The sequence below is a fragment of the Styela clava genome, chromosome 8 (genome assembly GCF_964204865.1).
Source record: "Styela clava chromosome 8, kaStyClav1.hap1.2, whole genome shotgun sequence".
In the NCBI taxonomy this organism is placed as follows: Eukaryota; Metazoa; Chordata; class Ascidiacea; order Stolidobranchia; family Styelidae; genus Styela; species Styela clava.
In genome coordinates this window covers 10,583,427-10,604,814 of record NC_135257.1, presented here as the reverse complement: position 1 = coordinate 10,604,814, position 21,388 = coordinate 10,583,427, and the positions used below count along the sequence as shown (strand labels likewise).

The 21,388-nt window shown below is 34.0% G+C and overlaps 3 protein-coding genes across 4 annotated transcripts; all 3 read left to right on the top strand.

Moving 5' to 3' along the window:
- The first annotated feature begins 2,613 nt into the window (after positions 1-2,613).
- Positions 2,614-9,641, top strand: LOC120345749 (flap endonuclease GEN homolog 1-like). Of its 2 annotated transcripts, none has more exons than XM_078115453.1 (11): positions 2,614-2,856; positions 3,063-3,179; positions 3,698-3,758; positions 4,048-4,221; positions 4,454-4,585; positions 4,947-5,088; positions 5,194-5,369; positions 5,912-6,195; positions 6,753-6,994; positions 8,242-8,358; positions 8,764-9,641. In XM_078115453.1, the coding sequence occupies exons 1-11, from the start codon at positions 2,696-2,698 to the stop codon at positions 9,453-9,455; spliced, it is 2,298 nt and encodes a 765-aa protein (XP_077971579.1). In that variant the 5' UTR covers positions 2,614-2,695; the 3' UTR covers positions 9,456-9,641. The 2 variants fall into 2 exon arrangements, with proteins under 2 accessions (XP_077971579.1, XP_077971578.1); XM_078115452.1 differs by having other exon boundaries at positions 2,615-2,856; positions 8,242-8,388.
- Positions 9,642-11,659: 2,018 nt separating this feature from the next.
- LOC120345598 (ELMO domain-containing protein 2-like) lies at positions 11,660-14,583 on the top strand. Its single transcript, XM_039415118.2, has one exon. The coding sequence runs from the start codon at positions 11,786-11,788 to the stop codon at positions 12,740-12,742; it is 957 nt and encodes a 318-aa protein (XP_039271052.2). The 5' UTR covers positions 11,660-11,785; the 3' UTR covers positions 12,743-14,583.
- Positions 14,574-21,202, top strand: LOC120345597 (phospholipase ABHD3-like). Its single transcript, XM_078115690.1, has 8 exons — positions 14,574-14,681; positions 15,046-15,212; positions 17,273-17,501; positions 18,092-18,204; positions 18,751-18,924; positions 19,605-19,694; positions 20,043-20,170; positions 20,714-21,202. Exons 1-8 carry the CDS (start codon positions 14,613-14,615, stop codon positions 20,875-20,877), a joined length of 1,134 nt encoding a protein of 377 aa, XP_077971816.1. The 5' UTR covers positions 14,574-14,612; the 3' UTR covers positions 20,878-21,202.
- Positions 21,203-21,388: the final 186 nt, after the last annotated feature.

The following is a 21,388-nucleotide window of genomic DNA, read 5'->3' as shown; positions in this document are numbered from 1 at the left end:
GTATCCAAATATTAAAAGTTATTTTCCCATAACCACACTGATATATATACTCTTTCGTATGAAATTAGCTACAACGTTTTGATAGCTCGGACACAAAAAATATTGAACCTTCATGAATGACCATGATAGAAAGTTGGGACACTCTTCACTTGCACATACTTATTTTCATGAAAATATTAAACAGCTACAATATTGCTATTGCTCCTGCAGCTGCTGATTGTTGTTGAGCCGGCAGTTAATCTCTCTCCACCTGTTCTACATCTATTGTTGGTGTGTCGGGTTCTGTAGCATGCACAGCAAATTATTTATTTTTCAAATGGCTGTTTACACTCTGACATCTGCATGCGCATGTTCCCTTTTTGCTTAACGTTGGATTTTTGACATTACACATGCATGATCTTTGTTTCTATATGGGTGGTGTGATACCTTATGAGGGTTGTAGACCGTATAGTTTAGCTCCTGTACCTATTATTGTAATTAGGCGACCAGTGGAGATATATTGGATTCTCCCCTTCATTTTAATTTGTTGTGGTATTCTATGATTTGTTTTGTGTGTATACAAAATTTTATCCTAGGTTGAGGTTCTGCTGTGAAGTTGATGTGAAGGCCAACATACGAATGGTCAGTGTGGTTTGAGAGTTTCTGCATGGTTTGCGAGGAATTCACCCTGTGTCCCAACCATATTTCAACTCTGGTCTTTGAACTAGCGTTTTATAGATAGATAACTAATAATCAATATCTACTCGAAATAATAATTAATTCTAAACAAAAGTGTAGGGTAGTGCTGTTTCCAAATATGTAACCCTTGAATATCCTACTCGCAGATTTGTTTTCTGTTTTTCAGGTCGTTCTGTGATGATCAATACAATGGCTAGTTTATTGAATATAAATGGTGTCTACAACAACAAAATTCGCAGGCTGATGTCTCATCCACGATAAACTTGAACCTATTACGCCATAATAATTAAATGAAGAAATGATCCTGTGAAATAACAATACTAATTCCTTTATTCCTAATTCCTTTATCCTTGCAGAAGTCAATATCTAAGAATGAAAAAAAAAACCTTATAACCTTAGCAACCAACATATTCCTATACCCTGTCTTTCTACCTTAATTAATTATAATTACTCATACTTATAAAGTTACTGATAGATTTAAATACTTATTGCAATCTGGACTACAATTTGGCAATAATAGGCTCTAGTTTGGGCAATGAAGTGGTCTAGCCCACCTCTTCATGCACCCAATTCTGGCAACTTTGGTTGGGCATTTTGGCATTTGACTCCATCTATAATCAGCTTGACAATATATTTTTTTATAAAAGTTTATCTTTACTGTTCACTCCCATTTATAAAATTGATCAATTTGGCAGTGGCAATCATGATAAATTTATTAATATGGTGTGGCAAGTAATTTTTATTTATTTATTTTTTATTAACTACCAGTATGTAATTTTTCATGTTCCCTTTACTTAATAACTTCTATATGGTTGTGTGTGTGGGTGCGTGTGAGCGTGTGTGAAATATTTCAATTATTTTAGGTGAGTGAACACGTACCACATCTTCTTGGCAAAACCTTCCATCTTATATACATTCTGTACGTTTTAAACCTTATCTAAGGTTTTGTTCGCTCTCCTGATTTCATAATCAGTTTTTATTTATTTATTTTTAGCATTCATTTTATTGTTTTGCTGATTATGGAGTCGAAATAAACTTATACTTATACTTAACACGTACTACTTATTTCATCAATACCTTTCCATCTAAAATCTGTACGTTTCAAACCTTACTCGAGGTTTTGTTCGCTTTCCCGATTCTATTATCAGTTACTTTTATTTTTGTTTTTATCTATTATTTTATCGTCTATTGCTTATTATGGAGTCGAAATAAACTTATACTTGTACTTAATATACTTTCGACTTTGCATGTTACCAAACTTGGGTCGACTATCGGGTTTCAAACGAAATTAAATTAATTGTTTTCTAGCGACTTCTTTCTTTTCTCAATAACTGAAAATTTGAAATACATTGGTTGAATAATTGCTGAGAATATCAGAGTAATATGGTGTAGTACAACCGTAGTAGTATATATTTACGGTACAACGTAGGAATACAATGTACAGGTCCAGCTCCAAAATGGATTTAAGACGACCAGACGCATCTCTTTATCTGCTTTTCCTGAACGGATAATAAAAACGATTTGATTGAATGATTTGTAATACTTTACCGGTAGGCATTAACAACCGTGATCATGTGCATATGCTTGTATTTGCATCTTGCATGTACGAAAAGTTACAAAATTGTATATTGGAATACGAATAACTTGATTACCAGCATTACTGTAGCAGCTAAAAAGTTAGTCGCCGTGGGTTTGGTCATAGCGGCCATGGTTTGGAAATCCCGCCATGGTTTTGCGGGAGCTCGAGACTCCACAAAATACTTGAAACTGCACTTGGTTTTGTCCGTGCAAACCAAAGCAAACGCACAAATTGTGGTCACGAATACCATATAAAGATATGCAATTGTTAGCTCATTGTATTATCCTGCAATAATATAGGCCTAATCCATTTTAAATGACAGAAAAACTGAAGTAATATACACTGTAATATATTTCAGATATTTGTAGTCTATACAGCTATAGGTTCAGTCCAATACCGGTAACCGTTCTGGCGTTTTAGTTTTATTGCAATGCTGCAATGGGAGTGACCAAACTATGGGAAGTTTTGAGAGACGTTAAGCAAGATGTTACTCTGGAGCAAATAAAGGGACAAACATTAGCAGTAGATCTTGCAACTTGGATTTGTGAATCGGAAGGAGTAAAGCAAATGCATAGCTATGTAACACGACCATACCTGAGGTGAGTTAATGCTATGAATATTGCGAAGTAATTGCCTAGGCTATATTCATTTTCTGTTGACAATTCTTCATGCAGTAATAAATTACTGTTTTATTGGTGCAATTTGTATCTCAAACAAATAAACCTTTTAAAGGACACCCCATGGTTTGTATCACATTCGTTAGCACTGTAGCATGATATCCAATAAAATTAGCAATTTTTTGCAGAAACCTATTTTTTCGTGTGAGCAGTATCCTGAGACTTGATATAAATCTTGTATTTGTTTTGGATGGTAAAGCTCCAGAGTTGAAAAGGGAAACAATATCAAAGAGACTTGGAACAAGGTATAGTCTTTGACAGTGAGTCACATTTGCGATGATATATTTACTAGTTAATACATAGCCTTCTCATTAAACAAGCTTCGAACAAGCACTCATTGATGCTATGTTTTTGTTGATCTTGAGGAAAATTCGATAAATTCAGAAATTGTTGAGCTCTTTCCATCGCAGGGTGGCTCATGTATCTGCTGGTCTATAACTGCTCCCTCTATCATCCAAGTCCATGCATTCGGAAAGCTAAAGGTCTTTTGCTTGTGACCACCAGAACACCACTCTGGGCCTCTTAGAGTTGCAGAGTGCCCAGTTTAAGAAACTCTGACTTAGAGTCTGTTTAGGCTTCATTTAGCAATGTGATCTGATATGAAATGCAATATACATTATTTTATGTAGTCACATATCTATCAGATTCTACAAAGCCCTACTGGATAATCATGATCTTGTTACACTATCTTCGATGCTTAAAACGAATTGTCAGATAATTATACCGGATTACTGATTACTAATCAAATCTTTCTGCTTGACAGTGGAAGCAATTCTAAGATTTCTTCTGGTGTTCGGAGCAGACTGAATTTCAAACTTAAAGAGGTGTGTTTTCTAATCTATTCAATGGAATAATTTTTGTAAAAAAAATTGGTGTTATTGTTATTTATGCACCCTTTTTGATGCTCAAATGGCCAACCTGGTTTCACATAATATGGGCTCATATCTGATGCGAAATGGGGTATGCTCTGTCTGAAGATTGCTGAACATGCTTTTGAGGAAGCAATTTGCTTTTTCATTGCACTTTTGAGAATTTATGCACTAAATAATATATGGTGCACATAAAATAGGATAAATAAATCTTTATTAGCAATTTATGTTGTATTAATTGCAGTGCTGTGTGTTACTTGATTCTCTTGGTGTACCATGGATCAAAGCTGAAGGAGAAGCAGAGGCATTATGTGCTGCATTAAACAAAATTGGTTTAGTTGATGGCGTCATCACTTCTGATGGAGATTGTTTTTTGTATGGTGCTAGAACTGTTTATAAAAACTTCTCTGTTGAAAAGGTATTTAAAAGTTAATATTGTTCAAATGAAATTTTTCTACCAAAACTGTCATAACAATCTTAATGGTATTTAGAATTGGACTATATTAGTAAATATACCTATTTAGGGGGCACTTGAGTAAATGGACATAGAAACTTGGGTAAATGTTATTTTTGTGGTGATGTTCATCTATTTCATGACTAAGATATTTCTACTGGGAATTTTAATGGTTTTTGCAATATGATATTTTCAGCAAGTACCTTTTGAGCGATATGATATGGATGATATAGAGAAAAATATGTCATTGAATCAACGAGACTTGATAGCACTTGGTCTGCTACTTGGTTGTGATTATTTCCCGAAAGGTGTGACAGGTGTAGGCACGGTAGGTAAATTTCAACCAATAAATATACTCATGCTCATGAGTCATGACTTTTCTAGAAAAACTTACTATAAAAAATTGAGCATGAATATAGTCTTTGAGTGTATGCTTATGTTTCAGTCAAATTGGTATTCAAATGGGCAAGAAAGATTAAGGTTATGTACCCTACCCTAAGAATAGGTACCCTAATTTTTTTCCACAACTATTGCTGTGTCCTGTTGTTAGATGAAACAGACTAATATACCTAAAGCTGAAAATGTTTGCTCATTGTCGAATGACCTTAGGATTTCCCGATAAAATAAAAGTAACGTGCAGTCTTTAGGCTTATTGATTTATTGTTAATAGGGCTTTTTTTCCCTTTCAGGCCCAAGCCATGAAGTTGATCTCCAGCTTTCAAGGACGAGATTCTTTAAAAGTATTTGATAGTTGGAGAAAAACTGGTAAAAATATCAGTGTTTGTAAAGCTTCAAAGAAAATTGCGCATTGCTCAACATGTGGCCATGAAGGTAGTAAATATCAATGTATAAATGTTTCATCGTTAATTAATCTCTCACCACAGAATGTAGAGTAGAGCTAAACGCTTTCACATATAAAGTTTAATTCAATATCAGGCACTAAAAAAGACCATCGACTTGAAGGTTGCGATTCCTGTGGAATGGCATGTTCAATCAAAAGTACAAATTCCAAAAATATGAACAATATACCATGCATTTGTGAGTGGCATAAAGATGAAGAAGATAGGAAAATGTATTTATTTGAGGAAAAAATTAGAATAGCTGCAATGCAGGTATTTAAGCTATTATGTTAAATTTGTTGCAGATGCATTTGTACATTATGTGTTTGACAATGGGTATCTGGATTGATTTAGTATGCACATATAACGGCACATAATTAAGTATTATGCATTGATGCGTGCCCGAATCTTGTTTTGAATTCCTTTGTTTGTTTGGGTGACTGCTTCTTTTGACTTGTTTTTCTGTTATCTTTGCTGATGTTGCTTGTCAATGTTATTTAATTGAGAATAATAGAACTTTTGCACTATTTGTTATTATATTATGGTGGTTTCTGTGTGCAGTTTTGTCAAATAGCATTATTTCTAGTAAATATGACATGTACACCATATTGGGTAGCTTTATTCAAAGGGGTCCAAAAATTACAGGTAAATCCAGGTGTTTCTACGCTTCGTTTACTTTTTGTGTTGCTCTGATTTGACCAAAATGAATTATTTGATTGAAATCATCGTAAAAATTCGAAAGCACTCAAACGGTTGGAACCATTGTACCAGAAACTGTTTACTGCAGCTTGCTAATAATAATATCAATTTTTCAGGACGCAAAATTTCCAGATCCTGATATTATTCATGAATTTTCCAAGACCCAAAAATATACAAGAATTGGTCAAAATGGTGCAATCGATCCTTCAGATGATTCTTCACTGAAAAAGGAATTTATTTTGAAACCACCTATATTAGATATTGCATGCAAATATCTCGATCAAAAACTTGAGTGGAAAATCTCTTATTCTTTGGAAAAAGTTTTACCACTAGCAACCCATTTCATGTTAAACTCAAAACAGGATGAATTAAAGTTCGAACCAGAAGTTTGCTTGAAAAGGTGAGTAATTTTTTTGGTATGCTTTAGTAAAAAAGAGTAAATGTTCATCATATTGTATCTCATATTTGTAATTTTTCACTTATAAATATTATGTAGATTCAATATACATGAATGATTAATTTTTAAAATATGCATTTACATCTGAAAATAGGGTCTATATCTGACATGGGCAAACGACGGCTTGTGTGCAAAATCCTGCCCGTTGGGTAATTTAATCTGGCCCGACTGATGCTGCTACAACCAAATTTTGACGTTTTAGCTTGAAAAAGCTCAAGAAATTTGTTTAGATAGTGATTAAATTTAGTTTTGGCACGAGGTTTATTGTTTTCCACTTTTGCTTTTGTAACCGTGTAAATATTGTTCATAAAATCTAACTTTTTGCGTCACACTCACATGGCTCGCCAGTCTAAATGGGCAAAATTTTTGACCCCTGGTCCAAAAACCTTGCCCCCCGCTGGTTTATATTAATCATGAATTCACATTACTCGAATAATGTGACCAATATCTCCTCTCCTTATTCAGTATCATTGATATCAATGTATACAATTTATTTTCAGCATTGTTAAAACAAGAGTAAAGGATCGAATACAATCGCTAGAAGTCGAATGGAATCTGACAAAGAAAGTTGACTTGGAGATTGAATCAGAGATTAGTCTTATTACCCTTGAATCTGAAGAAAAGATAAGAAAGGTGTATCCTCATATAGTTGATGCTTTTTACAAGAAAGTTAACCAAGAGAAGGAAGACAAGAAAAAAATGAAAGCTGAAACTAGAAAGTTGGAGAGAAAGAAGCAAAAAGGTATGTATCTTTTCAAGTATGAACCAAGGTAGAAGATGCAATATTATATTTCATATTCATTTCAATTTAACGATAACTCAATTTAAATGTAAAACTTAGAATGTAGGTTCAAAAATCACTTCGAACATTTGTCTCTATACTCCTTCATTCTACTGCTTTAGTTTAGTGGCAGATGGTCCATTGCGATAAGGAGCATCATTGCCATCACATCTCTGACTGACCTGCACAAGTTCACATCCCAAGGGGGTAATCATGTGAAAGAGGATTTCAGTGCAGTCGTAGAGTCAGGGTGGTTCCCTTAGTTCAGGGTCGTCCAACCTTTTTGGCTGAAGGGCCACATTTACTAATAATTGCGCGGGCCACTTATCATGGTAGTTATGTTCTAGTTTTGCTACAGGCTAATGAAAAAACAAATAACAGCTAACAAATCAACGCCTCCAGCCGTACCATTAACAGGGAAAATGGCTGCGAGCACTTCAGTAATTTCAAATCATCATTAACTCCTCGGAAGAAGATCGCCAACTTGCCTACTGAGCAGTAAACTTCATGTCAGTGCTTTCGTCAAGCGCTTTTCCCATTAAAATTTCTACTATAGAGTTCCCAAGCTCTTCAACACGACGAGTTATGGTCTGTCTTGACAGGCTATTTTCACAAGCACCTCTTTTATTTCCGTACGTAAAACATTGGCAACCCCAACAATACACAATATCAACGAATTCTCAATCTGAGAATAGCTTCGATTTTTTTTGTGATAAAATCAGTAGTAAAAGACCGAGTGTGTCAGGGACTATGGCATCTTTATGTATGATATCTCCTCTTAGTTGGTTTACGATTCAAAATGGCACTCATGGCTCGTTTGAAAGAGCTGGCAGAACGCATTTCAGGAAAATGAATTAATCGTTTGTATCACATCTTTGTATACTACATCAATCGAAAAATAATTTCGCTAATTTTTTTTATTTAATTCTGAAAAATACAGCGCGGGCCACTCGAAATGCTTCGATATGGGCCACGGGTTGGACGACTCTTATTGTGAGTTAGGCCTATTATATATAGGCCCAAATTCCTATTCTATTGTTTTCATACATGAACGGATCACCGGATGAGAGGGTATGGTCAACCATTGGTCATAGGATGATTCTTATGGCAGCTAGTCAGTTATGGCCTTCCTCCACCATCAAATTCATGGCTTTTCTCTCCCTCAGGATGACCTATTCTACTGTTTTCATATGTTATCGGTTCTGCAGGTTCACCAAAGAAGTCTAAACCACCAGAAGCCAATTCCAGTAAAATGACAGACTATTTCAAAGCGAAGAAGACAAGGATTGAACGCAAAACTGATCAATTGCCACAAACATCCAAAGGTGAGAAAAAATCTTCAGGAAAGGAGCAAGGTACTTTTATTCTACAAAAGGATGAGAATGATAATTCTGTGTGGATTGCAATAAAGAAAATGAAGATAGATATCATAGATTTAACTTGACTTTTGAAATTTTGTGTGCATTGTATTTTCACGAGCTTCAAGTGCCATGTCATGAAGCTTTTAATTATTGAATCATGTTATCCAGTTTCCTTTGTATTTCATTTATATAGAGCTGTACAACAAGTGTGTAATTTTTGTAAGCTTTATGAAAATATGCAGTGCACTATATGCACTATAATTTCTGTTCTATCACATGAGATTTGCTTAATGAGTTTCACGGTGGTAAATTCTATCTTTCTCTATTCAACCTCATCATGAAAATTTTTTGTGTTTGTTATGTATCTAGGAAGGACAAATGTACAGGATTTGGAATTGTCATTAGCATGTCTTTCTTTGTCAAAAGAAGCTAACTACAAAGAGAAGTGTGAAGTTAGGTCAAAATGCATTATGTCAGAATCTGTGGATAACAGTAAAAAATCCAGCTTCGAATTGCCAAATGCAAAATCTGTCAAAGAAGTCAATCTTCCGGTCATTGTCTTCAGCAGTGACTCAGATTCTAGCGATTGTGAACTTGACACAGTCATTGAGCAATTCAGGAAAACTAAACTTGAAAAGGATTGTAAAACAGAAAAATTTGAATTGTGCAAAGAGCAGGGTGCTGTAAAAGGTTCAGTGCATAGCAAGGATTTGGATCCTGAAAATAAACCCTCTATGCATTCAATAACTGACATAACAAATGCCGCTAGGGGTTATGAATGTGGTGCTGTGTGCAATAATGATATTACGTTTGGAAATGAGCTTGATTTTTCACTTGGTTGCTCTTTTCTGAACTCTCCTGTTGCTTCAAAGATTAACAAAGGGGACCACCTCATTTGCGATAGTGTACAACCATCCACAAGTAAAGATAATCTGTCACCGGATAAAGAGAATGCGAAGAATATCACCCCTGAAAAACATAGACAGTCCAAATTTACCGTCATGGAAGACAGTCCTGTGTTTATGACATTGATGCAGAGGATTAAATCGAAAAAGAGCTGAAAATGGTGCAATATATTATTGATATTTTTTTTTATTCTTCTCTCACATGGAGACTAATGTTGATGAGGTACCATGAGAAATGCGTGGTGCATATTGTCATATTTTTTACCTTGACTATTGTAATTTGGTTAAACCACTGCCTTTTATGAATGACATTTGACGAAATAAAATCATGATGTGGAGATATTTTTGTTAATATTATTTTTGATATTTCAATATGTGGGGGGGGGGGGGGGAGTTTGTTTTATCGCTATAGTAAAGAATAAAGTCATCTTGGGAGGAAAGCTCAACAATCTATTCCTCAGGAATGGATAATAATGATCATGTTACAAAGAAAAAGTTTCCAATCGCAGGTATTATGGGAATATTGAAGAACTCATATCACTTACCAAAGGAAACAGACTGAAACTGGTATTACATACAAAATTCAAAGTAAGTACTGCATCGATTGAGACAGACGGAAGTGATAATATATAAAGAAAAGGTAGGTACCATTTTTTGTTGGAGAAAGTATGGACAAGTTACCAGTGGCGATAAATACGAAGTGTACAGATTGTCAAATATCTACATTTGTGTCCGGACGGTGGGGATTCTCAGAGGTACGGTGGAGATGCTGTGTACGTCTTTGGCGGCTGAGCTGAGAAAAGGAGGCATTGGGTTATGGACCTTTCCCTGACCTTTGACTCCCAAAAAATTCATCCTATACTTTACCATTGCAAAATTTTCGGGGCTATTTTAAGAGTGCTTTTGCGAGTTAGCGCCTGTAAAACGAGGATGTTTCAAACCATCATTATGATTCATCGCATACAACAATCTGTTTTTCGAAAGTACCGGTAAAGAATTTTAGCCTAGTCTATCATAGCTATTTCTACATTAATTTTTATTACTGCAATTAAATTAAAACTCCTAGGAAGACAGAGTGATCATTAAATTATCTGATTTATATTCAAGTTTCCGAAACAAAACTGAAAACTAACGAATAGAGGTCAAAGACGCAAAACGAGGTAATGTTTACGACCACGCTTCGGCTTGAATATCTGTCTGGGTGGGTAAAGTGTCAGAGCGGATGTGATAAAGGAGCATTGTTACGTCACTTTTGGCATCTTGCTGATTGGCCAATGTCACGAAGTAAACAAGGAAGTCGAAGCTCGGGGAAAGGTCAATTGGGCGCTACATGTCATCGGCAGTCGGCACCAAAACCCGTATATACCTGGCGCCAAAGCGCATAATACCCCGGCCGTATATGATCGGCACAAGGCTACAGTTTGAGGTTCACCTTTTCCAGTGTTAGCGGGCGGGCTGGCGGATATTGTCTGCAGTTGTACGGTAAGTTTCTACATACAGATATCAGGATATACCTGTATTAATATATAGTGCCATACGGTAATTACAGAATTAGTACCGGTATAGGATGAATACTGATAAAAGACTTATAAAAATAAGTGACTTATAAATACAGTCTGGTACCGGTACGGTACCGGTACTGGTAGTGGGTTGTCAGTTTTAGGTACGGTACCGGTACCGTAACTCACCGGTCTGCCGGTATCGTATTTCTGTATTCACTCTGCATGTATTTAACTGCATAACTTATATATTATAAATAATATACCGGTACTGATATAAATTACCGGTTTTTATCGTAATGAGCCAAGGTTTAGGGCTTTACAGCTTTAGGCAGTTACCGTATATTTGTAGCAGAACCGCAGCCAACCTACAACAGATTTCCTCTTGCTGCCTTGTTTATAATTTATGTCAGCATAAAACATTTTGCGGCGGTGTGGCTCATCGTGCTAAGCGTTAGGAATACGCTCTCCACCGCACCTCTAATTACTCTGCGTGGGTTCGCAGGTTTGAATCCCATGCAGGATGGTTATGTGCAATAGGATTGCTGGACTCCTTGCGGCCGTAGGGTGGTTCACCATCAAGTCCATTCTTCCGAAAAACAAGTGACTAACTAATCCCATACCCGACATGGAATGGTAACCGGACGAGATGCCGTGGTTCGCCATATGGATAAGCCGTTTTATCGGCTTTCCTTTCCCCAGGATAAATATGTAAATCCTATCCTATCCTGTTTCAGTATTTTGCCTCCACTACCTGCAGCAGCAGGCCTAACTCACATTTGCTTCCAGCTATTCTTTTCACATTTCACTACTCTAATCCCTATTATTACCATACTCTGAGACACTACCTTTCATTTGACTACTCTGCACAAACTGACTGTCAACCATGCCCAGCACGAAATAATAGTATTTTTTATTTAGCCAATAATGCTAGCTTTATAGGAAATTAAAAATTAAAGGTGCGAATGAATTGAAAAATTTGCCCACATGATGAACAGAGAGTCATGTCCGAAGCCTATCAACAACAAGCGAGATGTGGTGAAGACAAAGTTGCAGTCGAGCATATTTCTTGTGTTATACAGAGTGACTTTTTTAAGAAGTTTCGTTAAATGGCTGTTGAGAAAATTAACTGGTGCTTGTGAGCTTCAACGCATCATAAGAACATATAAATTTGCTGAAAGAAATGAAAAAATTGAGCAGAGTTTATTGCTGTCTAAACATGAGGTTTTACGAAACTTGATAAATCTTGATGTTGAATTGGAAGATGTTCCAATGCTTGTTACAAAAGTAATGAATCTGAAGAATATTGTCCCAGAGATGGATCCACCTTTCGAAGGTGCGTTAACAACATGCTTACTCCAAATGAAAGGCTATAAAATCTTATTTGATCGAGTGGAAGTGTTGAGAAAAGAGTTATACGATTGTGAAAACGAATCTCATGAAAAATTGCTTCTAAAATTGTGGGAGCTGTTAAAGCCAGATGAAGAACTGGATAGTCGTATCTGTAAAAGATGGTGCGAACTGGGATTTCAAGGATCTGATCCTAAAACTGATTTTCGAGGTATGGGACTTCTCGGACTCCAGTGCATGGTTCATTTTGCTGAAAACCACAATGAAAAGGCTCGTCAAATTTTACAGCATTCGCTTCACCCTGTTCAAGGATATTCATTCGCTATTGTCAGCATCAATTTGACTAGTTTGATGTATGAAATGCTGCAATCTGGACAACTTCGTACTCACTTTTACAATAAAATCCAAGGACCCCCAACTGTTGAAGATTTTTTGCATGCATTTTCATGTGTCTTCAGTCAATTTGATAAATTTTGGTTTGAATCTGAGCCTGAGAATGTTATGGCATTCAGCCGCATTCGTGGAAATTTTGCATTACAGCTAGGTATTCATCTTTCACGTCCCTATTATGGTAGTTTAGAAATGCAAGACTAATTGAAGATGCTTGGCAAATTCGTTGTATCCATATTGTTCAACTCTTAGTAAGAACTCAGATGTTAATGTGCGTAAAGTTCCTATGCTAATGCTGCCTGTCAATTTTTATGATATGCCATAACATGCCTCTTATGATTGAGAAAAAGTTTTATCTTGTAATAAAAAATGTTATCTTCAAGCTTATTGCACAGATGGGCGTTTCCATTGTTGCTTTTTTACATTGTATGGATTTTAAAATTTAAATGATTTTCAAAGTTTGCATCTTTTCTCGCCTCAGTATTTATACTTGTGCTTTGTAATTGGATTTAGACGTCAAGCCATAGGCTTTGCAATACCAATGAAGTTCAGTACCAAAACAAAGGAGAATAAATAACTAGGCTATTATTAATTAAGCATATAAAAGCAGAGTTGAAAATATGACACAATTCTATTAAAGCATTATTGATATAACTATGTTTATATTGGCTATAATAATATCAAAGTTACTGTTATAATCCGAATATACTTTTTTGGCTGGCTGGCTCTAAATATGCATAAATTATTTTTTGCATTACTTGTCTAATTACTTGTTGTTATCATGCATTATAATCCCCATATCAGATTAATTCTATTCTAGTGACAATTATTGAAGAAAATTCGGTAATGCTATCTAGTAACTGAACTAACGACAGACTCCTATTAAACCCTTTTATTGTCAAATTTTTCTTGGGTAAATCTAAAACAATTTGCTCTTTTTTATAATGTAAATTTTGTGACAAAGAGGTTCTCCGATGTTGTTATGGCAAGTTGTAATAAGATAGGCTTTAATAAGGAAAAGTTTCGAATGACATTGACAGCAAATTATCCCTGTTTTGTCCTAAAAAATTCAACAAAATTTGTCAATGTTTATCAGAAAATCTCACATAAATTCAGCATTAGAAAATCGAATAAAATGGCAGAAAATATTCAAAAGTCGAACTAATGTACAAAATCTGAAGTTGGAGGAAAAGTTGTATAGTTAAAATTTCAGTATATTGATCTGAAAGCTATGTCAAAGCGATTGGGTCCCAATGAGCATTGATGCCACAGCAGTGAGAAGATAAATAGGTTACATAAAATTTATAATTGTAATGGCATACATTCATGCAACAAGTTTCGCAGTGCACAAATCTCAAGTATTCAGAGTTTATGTTCTATTCAGGTGTGTCAGGTTTATCGTCACTCATATACTTCAATTTATGATTTATTTTGCTTGTTAATGGAGTACTGACAATCCAATGTAGCTAATCGTACGCTGAATTTTGTTTAATTTTTTCATTGTTTTCTTTTTGACGGTTATGGAATGTGTACTACTTGAATGTTGTCATGCTTTCATATGCTTGGGATTGGATATTCATAATATGCATCCAATGTTAACTATCATATCATTTCACACATCTAAAGTTACTATCAAATTTAGTTAAGAGCAGCGTTTTTATGAGGTCATGACTCATCTGTCTGTGAGTGGGACTTAGGAAATAATATCATTGTTACTTATCTGATATAAAGTTTTTTTCATAAGGTCTAACTCCCAAACACTCAAGATAAGAGAAAGAATCTACCCATAAGTAAATTTTCGAGTAAATATGCATTTGACACATTACGTCATTTGACACAATATATTTACTGGCTTTTTTTACCTTTTCGTGAGTGCTTGTGAGAAAGACCTTATGAGGCAATATCATTATTACATATTGGGTAAATAAACATGACATGTGAACAGTCATCTCTTTACTTTACATGTTTAATTTATTTTGATTTATTTATTCGGCACGTTCTATATTACTTTCAATGGTGATAAATTTATATGGTATTTTTTATAGCTTCAATTATATAAAATAGATAATTAAAAATGATTTACTTCTACGTTGGAATTGGTGTTGCAATTTATGTGACATCATATTTTCATTTCTATGCAAAGGTGAGCATTATCTATTTTTGTCATTTCCGGTATTTCTCTGTTTAATAACCAGCAAATTGTATAGCCCACGTCTCAGTATATACCAAAGCATGGACACAATAGTGTAACTTCCATGATAGCAAACCACACAATACATGTGAGATAGAACATACAATGAACGATTTAATTCGCGGAAATGAGTTGCCGGTGAGCATTTTAAAAATGATTGAACTAAATTCAAACTCATGTTATTAGTCCTGGATTCCTATTCCGTGTTTTAGACAATACAGCGGAAACGGGGTAATTACCTGGCTTGGTAATGATTTAGAATTAGTTGAAAATAATTTTATTTATTGATTTTCTCATATTGGTCATTCTTTTTCAGAAGCCAAGAATCTATGTGAAATCATCTTCCAAGCTTCAGAACTTTCTTTCACATCATGTTCCATCACTACACAGATGCTATTACCCACCATTTTGGTGTCCCGAAGGAAGACTACAGACAATAGTTCGAGTCTTTCTTCCATTCAATAAACAGATCAAGTACAGGAGGTAAGATTTTGCATTTGTTTTGCGACTAAATAACACAAACATTTTATCATTTTATACATAGTTTTTTTTAAATCCTGAATCGCCGCCACCTTGTTTCCTATTGCCTGCCAAAAGTCGAGATGAATTCTCAATTTTTTTTTATTGAAACTATATTTTTACATATAACTCTTTTCTTTCTAGTGACTTATTAAACATGTTTCTTATTGATTGTGAATGCTAAGCAAACTGTCTGTATGATGAATTCTATGTTTTCAGTAATTTATGTGTCTGGAAAACCCATTACAATGCAACCCGAGTATTCGAGATTCAAAATTGAAATAATATTCTATTCAATTCTAAAACATTTAGGTATTCGAAAATGAGCAGCCCTACTCGATTAGAATGTTTTTTCTATGTCTCTCATTAGAATTCGCTTTCCCGACAGTTTCACACTCATGAATGCATTTTAAATTGCGGTACATTCATAATATATCTTGTTTCAGCCAGATTGTTTATAAATGCAGTGTAATATCAGGAATTATATTTGAATTTAAAATTTAGTTTAATAAATTGGGTGCACCTGCATGGTTAATCGACACCATTATTCAAATGTCAATTGTATCAATGTCCATGAATAATTAAGGTATGCCATGCATATGATATTCTGTTTCACACATATTTGCAGAAAATTCTTTTAGAGAGTAATTCCATACACAGACTTACTACATATATTCTGACCTGAATTGACTATTTGTCAATAGGTCCCACACAATAATACAAATAAACTAGTGGACTTTGAATTCAAATCTGTGTGTGTGTGTCATATCCCTGCTAAGCCTTGCACAATCTTGTCTTGAACAATAACTGAGAAAGACTATGCATGTAGTAAAAATATCTACAGTCTGGTATTCTTTTATCTGGTCGCACAATATGAAAATAGAATATTTAGGTGTTACAGGGAAGGAATGAATGACTTATTGAATCCCTAATAAATTATATGATCAGTGGTTGATAATTATAAAAAAATTCACTTTGAAAAATCAGGCTGTTGACATGATACTATTTCGTACTGACTATTTGAGCTAGCTGTTACCATATTTACTCTATGAAAACAAATAATGGAATTTTTAGAACTATTAAAATCGCATACGATTTGTGTAATCTAAAATCAAATATTGCATCATAAAAAATTTAACTGTTCTCTATACCTATGTAAATATCCGAGGATTTCATTATTTTGTCACTTATATTTTTCACAGTAAAGAAATGCTCATGACCATCCTTAATTTTTTTCATAAATTATCAAATAAAATACACTAAATATTGCACTTAATATTGCTCAATGGTCATCAGAATAAATGAGATCACTCTTATGACTAATTATAACAGTTATTGTGGGCTGATTTTGATTAACATCATCAACATCATAATTAGTGAGACATAATGATTTAACTTTCTTGGCTTATCACCTATAGAAATTGATGAATGTCTCATTAAATAAAGGAAATGCTGTATAACCTTTATCAATATTTCGTTGTTTAATGTAGCACTTCATAGTTCCAGTATCTATTGGTTTTTCTGTGATTACCTGTAAGTTTGCTCATAAACCTTTACTTATGAATGAGCATGTGTAATCTTAAATTAAGCAATTTCTCATAGTCTTTTTTTTTTTTTAAATTGAACTGTAATGAAGGTTTAATTCTCATGTCAGTACAATATGTTTACATTGTCTAGTTTTCCTTATCCAGCTTATTATTTTAATGTAATTTTTAAAATGTTCATTTTATATATATTTACATTAGGAATTAAGATATGTTTTTATAGACGGATGCATTTTAGACTAAATGCACAACTCACGCCCACTAATCAGTATAGCTTTATTAATAATGCAAATATTGTTGCTTGTTTGGGAGTTTTCAAATTGTAATCATAATCTGTATTTTTCCAAATTTTACAAAGCTTGGTCTATATATCGGGATTCAAGTGGAATTTGAAACCGTAATTATTGTCATATTTCACTTTCTGTAACTTGTGAACTTTCTGCTTTCTATACATTATTCATTGTTTTTTTCTTATCTTAGGGAAATTGTACCAGCTCCTGATGGGGGGCAATTTTACGTTGACTGGTTCGACAATGACGATAACAAGAAATATCCAGACAAAACAAAAAGACCAACAATATTCATTGTTCCAGGCCTAACATCTACATCTAAATCAAACTATGTGCAATCTATGGTGGATATTTTAGGGGATCATGGTTTCAGAGTTATGATTATAATTAATCGTGGTTTGGATGGAATGGAAGTTCTGGTAATATATTTTCTGGTATTCTAAATTGTGAGCTTTTTATTGAACATGGTGTAATATTCGTAGAATAATTTTATCAATATGATATTCCAATGACATGTTTGTTTCATGAAAATAATTCTTTTATTCAATGGGTTTATCGTAAGTTAGCTATATAGAAATGAAAAGGTTAATATGTGTATTATAATGTAGAAATAGTTCTACGGTGATGGCTCAAATATTTGACATAATTTCAAAAATCGACAATTTCAGCATCCAATTTCATTTTAATGTGATTTTTAGGAATTCTATATCTAGCTATTGTACTAAGTAAATGATTGGCAAGGCATCTAGCCATACTACTTGCCCAGTTCTTTCAAAAATATTCTTTATATTTTTGTAGAGTAATTTGAGTTTATAAAATCTTCACTTAATAACACATACAATTTGAAATGAATAATGATTATCGTTAAATGATTGTATCATATTAACATTACATAGATGTACGGTAATTACTCCATTTCCTACAATACATTTCCATTTTGGAATTTCTGTGAAATATAATATCTGCATTATTGTGAGTTAAAATTGTTGCATTATATTATTATTTTCAGACTCCAAAAGCATATTGTGCAACACATACAATGGATATGGAAGTTGTAATAAAGATATTCAAAGAACGTTACCCGGAAGCACCATTATTTTGTATTGGGATTTCTATGGGATCGTGAGTGCTATTTACCATTGCTCAGCTATTCTGTGTCATTATATTCGTTTTATGGTAATAAAGAAACGATAATGTATCGGTTCATATTGTAGTTTGCTAAGTATCAGTATTTATGGAGGTAGTAAATGGAATTTTGAAAATGATGGTTATTTATCTGTTTTGGGAGGCTCCGGCCATTTACTTGACTCGAGTTGGTCTCTAGTCACCATTTATCAAAGACTCAAATTGACTCATTTTAATAGAATGACCTGGACTTGTCAATGTCATATGCTATCAGCCAATGAGACCTTACCCATTGATTGACTAGACTTTGTGACTTGGATTATCTGTCAATTGACTTGTGACTCTAGGTTTGGGTAATCCTATCCAACACTGGTATTTTCAAGACTCTGGTATGCGGATTGAATTGCCTGTTGTACGTTAGCTTTCCCACCTACAAAAATTCAAAATCATATGCTGATGGTGTACCTATTTAAGTTGTACTGTTACAGAGTCTGTTGTTGATTTACAATCAATATTCAAGAAATCTTTTTTTTCCGACTTTAGGCTTATGCTTGGAAGATATATGGCACAGACAAAATCTGATTGTAAACTTGTTGGTGCGATTTTGCATTCATGTCCATTTTCGCCACCTCATGGTACGACAAGTTTGGAAAGATGGGAAAACAGAATATTATTCAACAGTTTCCTTACAAAAGGATTGAAAGAATTATATGGCAAGTGAGTCTTTTTGTAGTTCACACACTACTATGTGCTTAAAATCTAACTACCGGTAGTTTGATTTCATAGTAATCCAATTTAGTTATACATGCAATTTAGCATCTATTGTATTGTAAGATCCATAGCATTAATATACCGATTTACTGAATCAACCAGGGTTATGCATTCAGGGAAAATTTACAAATGATTCCCTATTGAAAAAATAATCGAAAGAAAAAATTTGGTAACAAGAACTTTGGCATATGCAAACTTACTTTGAGTGACTGTTAGAAACGCTGGATCAACCGACATTATGTGAGTGACTGAGTGTCTGTGGAAAATTTTGAATCGTTGATTATCATCATGAAAAATCTGAAGTTCAGAATCCGGCGAGTTCAAAATTTTGACTGGTTGAATAAGAACATGTCAAGCTCATTAGCAATCCGGCGAGTTCAAAATTTTGACTGGTTGAATAAGAACATGTCAAGCTCATTAGCAATCCGGCGAGTTCAAAATTTTGACTGGTTGAATAAGAACATGTCAAGCTCATTAGCTTATATTACTGGTATGGATGTGCAACAAAATGCGATAGGAAGCATTATTGTTCATGATATACATATGGTAATTTGATGTTTTTCCATTACAAAACTATAGGCATTCTTGATTGGTGCGATGATTCTTCTATACTTTTTATTTTTCAGAGTAAGCCATATGTTTCATGATTTGGTTGATCATGAGGAAGTTTTGCAATCGAAAACCATTAGAGAATATGATAGCTCCTTCACATCAAAGTGAGTACCATCATATTCAAAATGTTAGCTTTGACTTATTTTTCATTTATGCCTAATCATGTCTTGATTTAGTGAATAAAATTTCAGGTCTTTAACCCTTTTCCAGGATATAGTCAAAATTAATACTAATTTCATTTATTAGTAATACATTCTGTGTTAGGACATGTATTGTTGTAATGGCTATATACAGTATGAGAACTGCGCTTCGTGTATTTTTATTGTTAAACTCAAAAGTACAAGTAGAAACAAACAATGTTTATTCAAATTTTATTTCTACTGTTTGCACCGATTGCGCTCAATTCTATTAAATATGGATAAACATTTTGCAACAATTTTTTATTTTTTTAGAGTGTTTGGTTATGATTCAGTAGAGGAATATTATAAAGATGCAGTGTTGACTGCAGAGAAGTTGAGTTCGTTCTCAGTACCTACATTATGTGTTGCATCGGACGATGATCCTTTTCTTCCTTATGATGGTGAGAAAATAAGCTTATTTATAGCGCTGTCTGCATTGTACCTGTTATGCCCATAGACATTTTCACTCTGAACAAGGCTCTGTACGTTAACCACCAATGTGGAAGTAACTGCTTTCCTGCAAATTTTAGATTATTTCCAGCTTGACATTGAATGCCCAATTCATCACATCCTGGTGACACTTTTACTCTGAACAAAGCTCTGTACGATCAACCATTGCTGTGGAAGTAGCTACTTTCCTGCAAGAATTAGATTATTTTCGACTCGACATTGAATGCGCAGTTCATCACACCCTGGTGGGAAAGAAATGGGTCATGTGGTTTTGATCTTCACCCTGTTATTCTTGCTCTATCCACTTGGCGTCGTGCCCATTTGAAAAATTTTACTAGACGCATCTATAATAACTACATAGTGAAAAAAAAAAAAATACAAGATAACATCAGCTTTTGAAGATGTCTTCCAATTATTTGCAGATCAAAATTGTCAAAAATCTTATGTCTTTCAAAATGATTAGAATCTTATCTAGATTTGACTATTTTTTGCAGCACTACCTAGAACCGAAGTGATGGAGACTGATAATGTTGCTCTTGCTGTTACATATGGCGGAGGTCATGTAAGTCATATGGATGGATTTAATCCGTTTTCAAAAACCTATTTTGAAGAAGTTATGGAGCAATTCATACCTGCTGTGTTTGAGGAAGTTCAATAAATTTGATTAGTTTGAATCTTTAATTATAATTAATTCCAGTACATGCCATGAATATGTATTTGTTACATTTATTTAATTTTTGAAATTTGTTAGTTTTTTTCATGAAACAGAATCATAGAACAGTTCCCAATGATAATTTTGAGTAGAAACTTCTTTGGATTTGCTATTTACATCGGTAAATCTCTTATAGCAGTATTCACTAGGACCATTAACTGAATGAACACTGTGATAATTTTATCCTTATAAATTAATTAGAAGCATTCAGAGAGTACAAAGTTTGTATTTATGCAATAAAAATATTGATGAAATTAGTTTGTAATTTCGTAGTTAAAATATTTAGATTAGTTAAAAAATAACCGTGGAAAACAATTGCTAACATTTGGAAGTTGTGTAAGTGTTTTTCATGAGACAGAGGATACAATTCATGAATGAACAGACAGGATCTTCAAGTGAATGTTGTTTTCAATATCTCATAACAGCTTATTCAAAAAATCCTTAATATTTGTTTGCG